The 13,256-nt window shown below is 39.8% G+C and overlaps 1 protein-coding gene across 1 annotated transcript in view; it reads right to left on the bottom strand.

The window, feature by feature from the left end:
• The window catches only part of col25a1 (collagen type XXV alpha 1 chain), a 100,292-nt gene that overhangs the window by 16,927 nt on the left and 70,109 nt on the right, over positions 1-13,256 (bottom strand). Inside the window, exons 10-17 of the mRNA XM_058067133.2 lie at positions 10,858-10,884; positions 7,569-7,613; positions 6,644-6,688; positions 6,297-6,323; positions 4,925-4,969; positions 2,049-2,081; positions 1,901-1,936; positions 379-423 (exon numbers count right to left, since the gene is read on the bottom strand). Coding sequence (XP_057923116.2) covers positions 379-423; positions 1,901-1,936; positions 2,049-2,081; positions 4,925-4,969; positions 6,297-6,323; positions 6,644-6,688; positions 7,569-7,613; positions 10,858-10,884 — 303 coding nt within the window. The remainder of the gene's footprint in view (positions 1-378; positions 424-1,900; positions 1,937-2,048; positions 2,082-4,924; positions 4,970-6,296; positions 6,324-6,643; positions 6,689-7,568; positions 7,614-10,857; positions 10,885-13,256) is intronic.

Here is a 13,256-nt window from a genome sequence, read left to right as displayed (position 1 = left end):
ACAGGTTGCTCATGTTGCATCATACATCAAATGCAGCTTCTGCCACCTAGTGGAGTTAATAAAATGACATCAGGAGATTTTCTACAGCCAAAACTGCAAATGCTAATGTTTTTTTCTTTTTACCAACTTAGAGCCTTTAGCGATTATTCGCTTTTTGACCATATAGGACACTCTGCTGTTAATTTAATCGCAGAGTTAATTGGAGCATTTATGGTTGAAGACCAATATAATGGAAAGTCAATGTGGTCGTAAATGGGCGATGACTTTTCTGATGCAGATGGAACCTTGAAACACGTTAATGAAAAGACCTTCTGAGCTGTTGATTGCCGATGGGCAACAGCAGGTAGGGAGAGGGTTTAAAAACAGCAGAGCATTTACCTTTATTCCTGGTAGTCCAGGCAGCCCTGGAAGTCCTGGCTCTCCCTACACAGGAAGAGTTGTGACATTGTTACAGCCAAGCTAATCTATAGCTTATCTGTATCTTTGGGCTTCTAGTCTAGCTTTGCATCTTCTCTGTGATGGTGGCTCATGATGGTGGTCATTAGTAACCAGGAGAAGGTAATGAACATGCACTTTTATTGCATGCCGTTTGTCCTCATTGATTAGTGCTTGTTATGTCACTCATATCTGCAGCCTGGAGTGCGGTTATTTTGTTGGTGAAAGGTTGAAAAAGACCAGTTTTTGTGAGATGATTTGGCAAAGCTCCCAATCAATAGGTGGAACAATGGTGTCCCAAGGGTGAGACCTCTTATAGAGACTTTCCAAACAACATCTCTTGACTGTGTGTGATTTATAGCTGTATTAAAAATGGCCGTAGTTATGGTGCATGAGAGAAGGAATGATTAGCTGCGCACGAGAGCGATCGGGCGTAACAGCACTCAAGGGATCAGTGCGAGGTTGTAAATTTACACCGTGGAAAATGAAAGCATTGTAATGAACTAAAAGCTTCACCAAACAATGTCCAAGGGTGGCGTTTAATGCGGGACAATAAGTTAATGTGAAGAAGAGCAGAGGGGTAATCATTTGTCAGCATGTCAACACTGGTGGAGTGGCTGTAAATAGTGCAGTAAGAGGACACGAGTGTTTGCTAAAAACTCAGTGGTGCAGCTTTTTGCTCCTTTGAAAGGTCCCATATTATAGCATTTTTCACCATTTTAAATAAAAGGTCCCAAAACAGTGTATTAGAAGGGCCAAAATTTAGCCTTGATGCGGTAATCTAATGATTTTAGTAAGACCGATTCGGAACATGCCATGTTGTGTCTGTAGCTTTAATGCTAATGAGCTGTGCTTGTCTAGTGAGACGCCAAGAAGCCTACTGTGCACTTTATTCTCTTAGTACAAATGACGGAGTACGACACGGACGTAATATAGCTCTACTTCAAAAGTGCGTGTTTCAGCTCCTCTTGTAGCAAAAATGGTACAAAGAAGCGAAGGAAATAATCAATTTTTGGTGCCCATAAAGAGGCTTGGACAGGATATTTAAAAACATGGTATTTAAAAAGTCACTTTTGCATCGGAAACCTTTAAAAGGGACACTGGCACATTGTGATAGTTAAATCAAATAATATAAGTTGAAGCATTTGCTATGTGCAAAGCTATTTCAAACTTTAAGCCAAAAAAAATGAAAAGCGACACTGCCAAGATGCTCCAAAGCTCAAAATTCAAGTGTCAGGTTCTGCAAACGGCCCCCCATGGATCATGGAGTCCTGGTTATGTACTTTCAACAGCAAGGGTCAACTGAGATTGGAATTCGCTTGTCAAAACTCGATCTGCAGCTATTTAATCTTGCACAATGGACGCTCTAGCTACTATGGTGTCCAGCAGCACATGGCTCCATTAGAAGCTGGAGGCTTGAAGTATTATTATTAGTGACGTATGAAAGTTTGGTTCTGAGTATTACCTTTTGTCCACTTCTTCCAGGTTCTCCAGGTTCACCCTGTAATGTAAGCAAACAGATATCCCATTAAAATAGCTTAAATTTAAAAAAACATTATTTATTAATCTTGTTAATTAAAAAAATGCAACAAGTACAGAACATTATAATTTACCTTGATGCCTGCTGCGGAGGAGCCAGCATCTCCCTGAATGGCAAAAAAAAAAAAAACCCAACCAAAAATAAATTAATTTCTTTTATAAAAATGAATAGTCAGAAATCAATTTCGCAATGCAGACAGCTTGTTATTCCACCCACAAAGTCCCTCTTTAACTACTGTACTGGGACTTGTTTCATTATTTTAAACACTGTCAGGCTGCAGCTGCAATCAAGTGATGAAGTCATGAGGCAATTCCCTCACGGTCCACAAATTCACAACAGGCTGCTTCTGTATTCATGCAAATTCCTTTTTTTTTTACCACCTCTCCAGGTAAGCCTTCCAGACATTAAGAAGTCTGACTTTTCCTCTAGTATGTGGCACCTCAAAGCAGACACAAAAACAAAAAGGCCTGATTATATGAGCCTTGTGGTTTTGTTGCGCCTGATCCTTAAAGGTGGCTGAATAAAAATCCTCCACAGCGCTGCTGACTTTTTCTTTTTATGGCCAACAGTATGCAAAAGCATGGCACATGAGGCGTTATAAGATTTTTCAGTATGGAACATTGGGTACGATACAGGTGTACCGAGTTCCCACATGGTGCACATTTAGTGAGGGTCAGGCGTCACGCATCTACTCTGCAAACAGTGCAGCCCTGCTTTTGGCTAAAATCGTAACCTGTCATATACTATATGTTTTCATATTTGTGAATATTTTATTCATTTGGTTGGAGAATTACCTGCTAGCAGTTTACAGTTCATTATGTTTCCTTTTCAAAAACTAGGACATTTTGTTCCATTACTGCATTGCAAATAAACCAAACCGGTACCTACTGAACCGTTACGTTACACTTCCATTAACTGTACATGGATGCATTTTTGCAAATATGACACTTAAATTAAGGGTGTCCAATATATTTCCATGGCATGCAGAAATGAAAGCTGTATGGAGCAACTTTGATATATTTTGTTTATTAAAGATGCTAAAACCAGTCCAAGTATATCTGAACAAAAACAATCATCTTGGCTTCGTTTCAAAGCAAAATAATATTTTTTTATTAATATATATATATATTAATATCTAATAATATATTTTCTGAATAATTTCATTCTTAGAAAAGCCAAACTTTGATGTGCACCTTTTAGCTGTGGCGTGGCTAAGCAAGAACACTTATACAAAGATGCTACACACGTACCACCATGCTGATGTGGAATTCACTGGGATGCATTTTGCTGCATTTCTATGGACTGGTTGATTTAATGTCCGAATGAGTAGGATGCAAAGAGGCGGTGGTGACGATGTGTGTGGTGCAACGAGCGAGCTGAAATGTCCCAACCGGGCCAATTAGCATACTGAGGTTACATCCTGCCATTAAAACAAGCACTTGGAAGTTAAAAGATACTGCAAAGGGCCGCTTGGCAAATTGGACAATTTGCCAGCTATTTTCCTGCATGACAAGATCTGAATTGAGCAGAGAAATGAAGCAGAACCTTCCCAAGAGACTGTACAATTCCGGAATTGAACCTTAATAGATTCTTAAATATTTTTTGGTGACAAAAAGGGGAAGAACCTGAAAAATATAGACAGGATGTTACAGTTGAAATGATATGCCCCCTCGGAACTTTTCAACATTTCTCTAAAAATAGTGCCCAATGTTAGCAATATTCCTAACATTTATCAAAAATATGGCCCCATTTTGGTATACTTTTGAATCTACAGTACAATTAGGTCTGAGTTACTTCTAAATGTTGTGAAGAAGTGACAGCATGATGCTAAAAAGTAAGGAAATCAGTCTGCATCCTACGAGGGATTTTCTAAATGTTTGACAGTCTTTAGAAGAGGTGTGCATTGCGTCACTGCAAAGCAAAAAGAAATGAATTCTGTCAAAAATAAGCCGTGACATGGTTGAAAATGCAAGATTTCCATAACTTTGGAGATAAAAATTTGCACTACTCAGTCATTGCAATATATTTTCCTTTACTGTTAAATATACCTATACTGTTAAATATCTTCAGTGCCTACTTTTACTGTACTTTCTTACATACTTGGTCATCTCATACTTGATTTACTTGGATAGGTTTTATGTTGCCGGTTTATTGTATATTGTTAATATGTTTATAGTAGATTTTCTTCATAGTAGATAGCTTTCTTGTATAGGTATTTGGTAAATTGTGCTTTTTGTATCTTTCCACTACTCTAGCGTCTAAATGTCCCCGTTGTGTACAATCTATCCCTGCAAAGGTGATTATCACTGAACTGGCTTCCACTGGACTTGATGTTTCACATGAAATTGTCACGAGACCTTCATGGCTTCATGGCCATCATCCAAAAAAAACCCATTTGCTCTCTCAAAGAGACATCCAAGCTTGACTGAAGTTTGCACGAGAGAATCTAAAACCTGGTGATGAGTTTTCGAAGTCGCTCCTTTGGTCTGATGAAACCTAACTTGAGCTGTTTGGGTGTATGGATGCTGATTTGGTTTGGCGAAAGAAGGATGAAGGCTTCAATCCTAAAAACATTGTTCCCACAGTGAAGCATGGCGGTCGGAGCATAATGCTGGGGAGCTGTTCTGCTGCTTCAGGCACAGGAAGTTTTGTTCATTTGCAAGGGACCATGGCTAAAAAAATGATGCATTTTGAAGAATACATCAAAAAGTCCGCTTTCAGTTTAGGTTTGGGCCGCTGCTGTCAGATCAATGTTGGAAGAATGTTAAAATTACCATTTTTTTCAAGTGGACTATATTGGACTATAGTGCGTGAGGGAATTTACATCATAAAAAACTTCATTGCACCCGAGTCACCCTATATTACCTTCAACCACAAGAATGTTCTTAATTGTTTGTTTTCCAGAATTTTGTTGATTTATTTCATTTTTAAAAGATGTAATGAATGTACCTTCTCTCCAATTTCACCTTTTGGTCCTTCTTCACCCATGTCGCCCTGTAATCAAATGGATAAAGAAAAATAAATAAAACATTCAAAAACACATAATAAGGAAGAGTGTGCTGTGCTGGAAAAGACATTTTAAAGTGCATCTTAAGAGAAAACTGCACTTTTTTCAGAATTTTGAGACTTGAACACATTTGTCGTTCTCCTTTCTGTGCGTTCTAAAGATATAAAAAGATATATTTCTATATTTCCACGTACACAACAGGCCCATTTATGTCAAAAGATGTTCACAAATCTGTTTAAATATGTTAGTGAGCATTTCTCATTTGCTGAGATAATCAATCCACCTTACAGGTATGGTATATCAAGATGCTGATTAGACAGTGTGATTATTGCACAGGTGTGTCTTGGACTGGCCACAATAAAAGGCCAATCTAAAATGTGCAGTTTTATCACACAACACGGTGTCAGAAGAGTTGAAGGAGCCTGCAATAGACACGCTGACTACAGGAATGCCCACAAGAAGTGTTGCCCATGAATTTAATGTTCATTTCTCCACCATAAGCTGTCTCCAAAGGCGTTCAGAGAATTTGGCAGTACATCTAACTGGCCTCACAACCGCAGACCACCGTACCACGTGTACCCACACCAGCTCAGGACCTCCAGATCCAGCATCTTCACCTCCAAGATCGTATAAGACCAGCCACCCGGACAGCTGGTGCAACCATTGGTTTGCATAACCAAATAATTTCTCCAGAAACTGTCAGAAGCCGTCTCAGGGAAGCACATTTGCATGCTCCTCATCAGGGTCTAGACTTGACTGCTGTTCATCGTCGTAACCGACTTGAGTGGGCAAATGCTCTGTTCATGGATGAATGCCGGTTTTCACTGCACAGGATAAATGCCAGACAGCATAGATGCTGGCGTGGGGGTGAGTGGTTTGTTGACGTCAATATTGACGTCAACTTAACGCACACCTGTAATAACCTCTGTCTAATCGGCATCTTGATGCCACAGCTGTGAGATGGATGCATTATCTTGGCAAAGAAGAAGTGTTCCTTAGTACAGATTTATACTAATTTGTAAAAACACTTGTCAGAGATCTCAATGCTGCTGCTACAAAAGTGCTACATCAAACATTTCCTATATGACTGGAGCACTCAGTCATATTTCTCAGGACCCACCGCCAAAACACTAGTCAAAGATCTTCTATATGACAAGTCATTCTGCTGTTTGCAAGGATCTAATGCAAAAACACTGGTAAAAGATCCTCTCTGTGTAAATAATAGTCGTTGCTCACTGGATTTCCTCTTGAGGGAGCTCAGACAAATTAACCCAAGAGGACAATCATGGCTAAAGATCAAAATGAACATCTTACCTTTTCACCCCGCTCTCCCATTTCACCCTGTTGGCAAAAGAAAGCAGAGCGTCACAGCTTCAGGAATGGTGGAAGCCACAGTAGGTCAGATTGTATCGGGGGGGCGGGGTTGGGGAGATTATGGCAGATTCCCCCCGCAAACCAGACAGACAAAACATCAGATTTTTCCCCCAGTCATAACAAGAAGTATCAGGAGGTTACCCAATAAAATGATTACATGCATGCTGGGCATAATGAAAACACAGTGCACATAAAGGGGGTTAAATGATTATTTTGTGTGGTAAAAATATAAATCAAATGGAAAAAAATCGGATGGCATGATGACACGGAATACGTGTGCACCAGACCTTGGCTCCGGGGATGCCATCCAGTCCTGGGATGCCAAGATCCCCCTATGGAACAGCAAAGATGGATATATCCTGCACATTAAAGTCACAAAAGCTTGCAAAAAAATAAAAAAACTAGAAATGGTGGTCGCAATGCATCTCAGTGAGCCTCTTGTCTGCTGTTAAGTTTGTATTATACATTTCAAAAGACCTGTATGGTGCTAGACAACCGCAATGCATCCTAGTGGGCATCCTCTGAATTGTTATGGTGGAGAAATTGGTACATTTTGACAAAATAAATAAATAAATAAATATATATATATATATGATGTGCTGGCTTTGCTAAATCCAGGTGGTCAGTTGACTATAATACTGTGTATTCACTCTGTGTACAAAACAGACCTTCAAAATGCACCATATTGTGTAAAATACAGCAGTAAAACACAATTTCAAATTAAAGGGGACCTATTATGCTTTTCCACAATGTTGTATTATCATGTTAAACTATGAATTTCATATAGAAACAGTGTGCAACTACTACCAAAATGTTCGTTGTTATGTAAAATAGCAGTGAAATCCAACTTTAAATGAACCTAACGTGAGTAAGCCTCTCCACTCTGGTTCCTATTAAAGTGATGAAAGCGCTCATATTCGTGATGCAGGATTCAGATAATGGCACATAAGATGGCATCTCTTAAATGATTCCCCATTCTGGAATAAATTGGCTAGCTGTTTCAAGGCTTTTTTAGCCTCCCTGTTGCGAAACACCTGCAGCGTGTCCTCTTTGTTTGCTTTGGGAATTGGATGCAGATCGGAATTGCATACACAGTAACACGTTTTTACGAGGCAGGATATATGGCAGGACTTTTCTCTCATGTGAAAAAAACCAAAGGTTGAGAATAAACAAATACAGCACTTAAATGTGTTTTTACTGGAATGAACTCACCTTCAGTCCATCAACACCTGGAATACCAGGAGGCCCCAGTGAACCCTGGGAAAATAATTATGAAAGGCTTTAGGCACACTGGAATTACACAGCAGACAGCAATAAGACAAATGATCACACTCACTCTGTTTCAGCACTGTTTAAATATACAGTATACAGTATGGACACATTCAACTAAATTGTTGTAGGAAACGCGAAGGACCGAAGGGGATTTCTCCCTTCACTATTATTCTTATGTTGTATATAATGTCAACAAAATTGATACATAGTCATAAATAAACCCATAAAGTTATACCTTCAAACACAAAGAATACATTTACACAAGTTCTTCGAACCTGCTGCCAAAACACAAGTCAATGATCTTTTACAGCTTAGGTTCGTTAAGTGAGGTACACGTACCCCCGGGAATACGCCAATACTAATGGTGGTACGTGAATAAAAATGAAAAACAATTAGCAAGTGTCAATCAACCTTGTCTGAAATGGTTTGTGGACATTATCCTGAGCTTCTCAATGGGTAATACATGGGTTTTTCAACAAAATGCAGTCCTATAGAGGAATATCTGTGACGATATAGCAGTCTTCATAGACAAGACAAGTAAATAGACATGTTCGAGTAGAACGAACATGGTGAGAAGTGATCCTGATGCAAGGAACAGATGTTGGCCCTATCCAGCCATCAGGTAGCTGCCAGTGTTTGTTCAGTGTAACCCAATCACACACTTCCTGTCTGCATGTCATGTGGAGGAGGGGAGTGTGTCTCACGCCAAAGAGGTCAACGATGACACACTAGTGTGTTAATGACTTACAAGCTGCACCCTGAGGCACTACTCGATTAAATTAGATTGTTTAGCTGCTATTCAGGAGGCGTTTAAATGACGGAGGTGAACACAGCACTTTGTTTTGACTTTTTTTGTGGGATTTATTATCAAAACAACAGTCATCATGGCAACAGCAGGTGGACACCTCTCCAAGTGGAAACCAGAACTATCCAAGCTGGCCAAATCCAAGGCTAAAACTAGCATATTAGCATTCCTACTTTTATTGGTGAACACAACTAAACACTCAATTTATATTGAGATTTTGTAAATGCTATTCTAATTGTTAAATTTTGTTTTAGCATTGGAAATGAAATGCTAATTGCAAAGCTCGAAGCTGCAAAGGTTATTAAAGTCCTTCCCTGCTCAAAAACTAATTACTCGATTTAAATCGAGTAAATTGTTTGTTCTTCGGTCCAATTATCAGAGTTTGTATGAATTGATGATTATTTTGGTTAAACAGCGGATAATTGAGAGGCAGCATTGAAAGCTAGGTGCTAATAGCAAAAAGCCAGGGGTGTTCTGAAAAGTCAAATCAGCCATTTAATTTAGTAAGCAGGCTAAAACCAATTTAATGTTGATGGATATATACTGTAATTTCTGGGCTAGAGACCATAACAGTATGTGAGCGGCAAGCACTTTATATATTCCGATCTGGGTTTTATGCTGCTGATACCGATAATGCATGAGTGAAATTGTCCGATACTGATAGCCAAGAGCTACTCATTTTTGTAACATTTATTTTCATAGCTTATTTCAAGCCAACAAAGCCAATATGCTTGTTTTACCAGAACAAGTTGTGGTATCCACAACTCACGTTTTCTATTTCACAATGCATTATATCTAGTCTTCTCACATTATTAACTAAAAACCTGAATGAAAAGCAGGTTTATCCAACTCTGCTAGTTCGCTCCAGCCGCATGCACTCCCTTCTGAAGCAGATGCAGCCGACTCCCTCTTCTGTGGCCGGAGAAAAGATCGTGTCATCAGTGTTCACAACGGCCATTTCAAGCACAACGCAAATGCTCACTCGTCACACACGTGTGCGCGTCACACATCATACGGAGTCGCGGCACACAACAAAAGTTCCTCCTGCTACAGTGTTCGCATGCTCCCAAATCCATACAGAGGCGGTACTCATCCCCAAATTTTGCCCACACTTGCAAGTACGGCGAGTTGGGACCGGGCTTTAGCCGCTGCCTGACGGATGATGACATTGAGAGCCTCAAACTCACCACACCCTGCCAAGTGTTCAGCCCCAAATGCCGCACCAATCTAAAGCTTTTCAAAGCGCCACCACGGTGAGACATTGAGACATATGTATATGTCTCAATATATATATTTCCCAACGTTTGTGCTGGCTATATGCAAAAATGGGGAAAACTGCAAGACACCCCCAGGAACATGAGACAGCATGCAAAGCCTGTAGAAATAAAATTGAGATGTAAATTATTGTCTGTGTGCACAAAGGAAAACCTTGCACATAGTCAGGCCACACGGGCAAGGCGGGGAAGGAGTGTGTACATTGTGTATATTGGCCAGCCACAGCAGCAGCTTCTCCCGCTGTACACTGTGGTTCTCCTAGTCACGGCAACCATAGGAAGCCAGTTTGAGCATACCAGCAGCTGTTGTGGCAAAGGAGGAGGAATGACACAGGTCGGTGCGTCAACTGGAATGTTGCATATTGTTCAATATAACGAACCGTGACCCCTGTATCGAACGGTATCGATGCAAATACGAGTATAGTTGCACCCTCCATCCATCCATCTTCTCTACCACTTATACTCACTAGGGTCGCCGAGGTATACTGGAGCTTCGAATGCCTTTTCTCCTCCCTCATTTGCCACTTGCGCCGCTGGGAGGGATGGAGGCGTGGGTGCGCTGCACAAGACTGCGCTGCTCATGAAAATAATGTAAAGTGCACTAGCCACAACTCGTTAGCTGAATGCAGGTGTGCTGTGGCTGCGCCTGGGCTATGGAAATAGAGCCCTTTGTGTCACTTTTGTCCCAAGTCATTAGCTTGACCTTAAGTTCTTCATCACGCACTAGTCCAGTCTTTCAAAACCAGTGGTGATACTAGACAGTTCTAGTAACTTATCTTGTATCAGTATCTAGTATCTTAGTAGGTAAGATGTGTCAGAGATCACTGCATAAGACTTCAAAATAATATCTTCCACTTCATTCGTCCATGTCACTATTTCCTAAAGGTGCACTCTAAACCTCAAGTTAGTTTCTAGATCTAAATCAGCTGCATCATTGCACAAGGGTTCAAAACATGAGAAAAACGTAGTGGCTTATATACCGGTAACTACAGTATATTGATTAAACATTAAGATGCAGCACTGAAAGCTACATGCCTAATATGAAGCAAATTAGTATCCTGTGTCTACTACCTGTGGGGTATAATTTAATAAAATGTTTTTTCATCATCTCCAAACAAAAAAAACACAGAAACAGTACAAGGTAACCTACCTTGAGTCCTTGAGGCCCCTCAGGTCCCTGTCAAACAACAGTGAGAGTTACACAAGAGTTAATTTTTTTGCAAAAGTCAGTCCTGGATGGAATAATATACAGTACATTTTCGTGCCAATGCTACACTGGCAAGGAAGTGTGAGCATACACCCTGTTTTCAAGGCAGAACACAATTAAAACTGAAACCTTTTTTTGACAAAGACTCAACATAAACCCACCATATTTTCATTACATGTCTAATGACAACAACATTATCTTGGTTTGTTTTACTGTCTATAGGTTTACGACCCTAATGAGGCAATGGTTGGACAGCCTGAGTTCAATCAGTGAGTCCAAGCAGCAGAACATTCTGGAACAGTGATTGAAACCAAGGTTGAATGTGGCTTATTATATTTTATTTTACGTGACTTTGCACACTCAATGCAACGTAAGGCCATGTTGGCTATTGCTGGACAATTAAAGCCCCCCGAAAACCCAATTATGTAGAAAGAAACATTTTGAGGACTATATCCTGACTGGCAAAGGACGGTACCTAAAATATTCTAACCAATAGAACTTGGTATTGCTGATACCAATACTAATATAGTTGGAGAGATAAATACTGTCTTGACAGCAATATAATACCCTTCCTTTACAAAACCCATTTTTGGAAAATATTAGGGGTGCATCAATAGTATCAAACACAGCGGTGTTTTTGCGATCGACTACTCTGAACAATTTTGTGTATTGTTGCACCCCTAAAATATATATATATTTTTTCGGACAAACCATGTATAAATTCAGACTTTTTTTCCATGGGGGAAAAAACCAAAAACATATTGTGCATTCCAACCCAAACCATCAATGACCAACATCCATTAACACGACAAAAGGGCTTCCCTTCAGGAGCCTCTGTTAAGCTCTCCTCAGCGGGCCGTGGTAAACATCTTTACGAGCCACCACTATGCTGCAATGTGAGTGCTAATTAGCTTGGCTACATCTGAGAACACTCAGGGGCTACTAGTGGAAAAAAAAATCAAGAGGAACGCTTTTGTTGCAGCCCAATTGAGGATAAAAAGCCAAATGTTTTAATTTGGTACACTCGGAAACGGCAAACAATGAGGAAATAACTGCGCCGGGTCCAGATTAGCAGCTTGCACAGTACTTGTTTCCATTAGCAAAATCTATCCAATATCATTGTTTTTATTTTAATTAAGTGATTTTTACGCTTTAGCGCCAATTTGGATGTTAGTAATGTAGCTGTAGGTTAGCATAACAGTGAGGAGCAGTGTCTACTTTATTTAAAGAGACAACACTGCAATGATAAAGCTATAATTGCTGTTAGACAGCAGCTTCTTTTGCAACATGAGTGGATCACTGGTGCATTGTGGGTAGTTTGGCAATGAATGCATGAGGAGCAACAGTAAAAAAAGATGATTTTTGTCACTTTTTCCTCTTTAGTTCACCCCACAGAGGACCTTATGGCACTGATGACTTTGAATCCATTCCTGCGAAATAAAATCAAAATATTCCCCCCACTCTTTTCTTTCCCCCTAGCCCACCTCCCTCCCCATTTACCCCCACAAGAACTTAATCCCTCTAACCAGCACCATATGTCCTTTCAAGGCTGCTGCTGCTGGAAAACTCTGGAATCTTCTCTTGCCGTCTTAAACAACAATAGCAATGCATCAAAGTGGTCCAACATATTACAGATGATTGTTCTAATTTTTTATGCATCTTCAAGGACCAAACTTGTCATAACCTTGGGGTCATCAAATGGTTTAACAGGATTGAGTTCCACATTTATTCCCAGTTAAAAGAACATTGGCACAGTTAATAGACAAATACGCCTCATTTCAGGAATTACAGCCATGATTTTTTTTATTTTTCATTTTTGATGGAAAACCATGCAGCTTGGACACTTATAGTGGGATAAAACACTAAAGAGAAGCCATGAGGAGGATTAAGTTGAAGATATTTGACAAACATTTTTTTTTAAAAACTGCAAAGCGCTCTTATCAAATATAGAGTCTCCTTAAGTTATTTTTTAAAAACACCAGCTGTCGTATAAAGCATCTTTGAATAGCATTTTTGGGGTTGTTCTTTAAAATAGCAGCTCGCATACAGAGGATCGTTGATCTATGAGGAGAATTAAGTGATCGAAAAATGATTGACAACTATTTTTTAGACAAGGTACAATATTTCGGCTTCAAGCTAGTTTTCAGTGCTAGCATAATAAAATGCGTTATTTACCACAAGCCCTACATCCAATTGCTGTTAACTGGAACAATATGCCCTTAGGGTAGAGGTTTTGAAGAGGTTTTGTTGCGGGAACGCCAACCTTTTTTTTGTGGCTGAATAATAACAAGTGTGAGTCATTCTCGCCATTCGCCAGAGTGTAAATATCTTGTAAATTTAAT

The sequence above is a fragment of the Doryrhamphus excisus genome, linkage group LG2 (assembly GCF_037039965.1).
Source record: "Doryrhamphus excisus strain RoL-2023G ecotype Guam linkage group LG2, RoL_Dexc_Guam_v1.1, whole genome shotgun sequence".
NCBI classification, from domain to species: domain Eukaryota; kingdom Metazoa; phylum Chordata; class Actinopteri; order Syngnathiformes; family Syngnathidae; genus Doryrhamphus; species Doryrhamphus excisus.
Note: the sequence above shows the minus strand (reverse complement) of the source record. Positions and strands in the feature narration are given on the sequence as shown.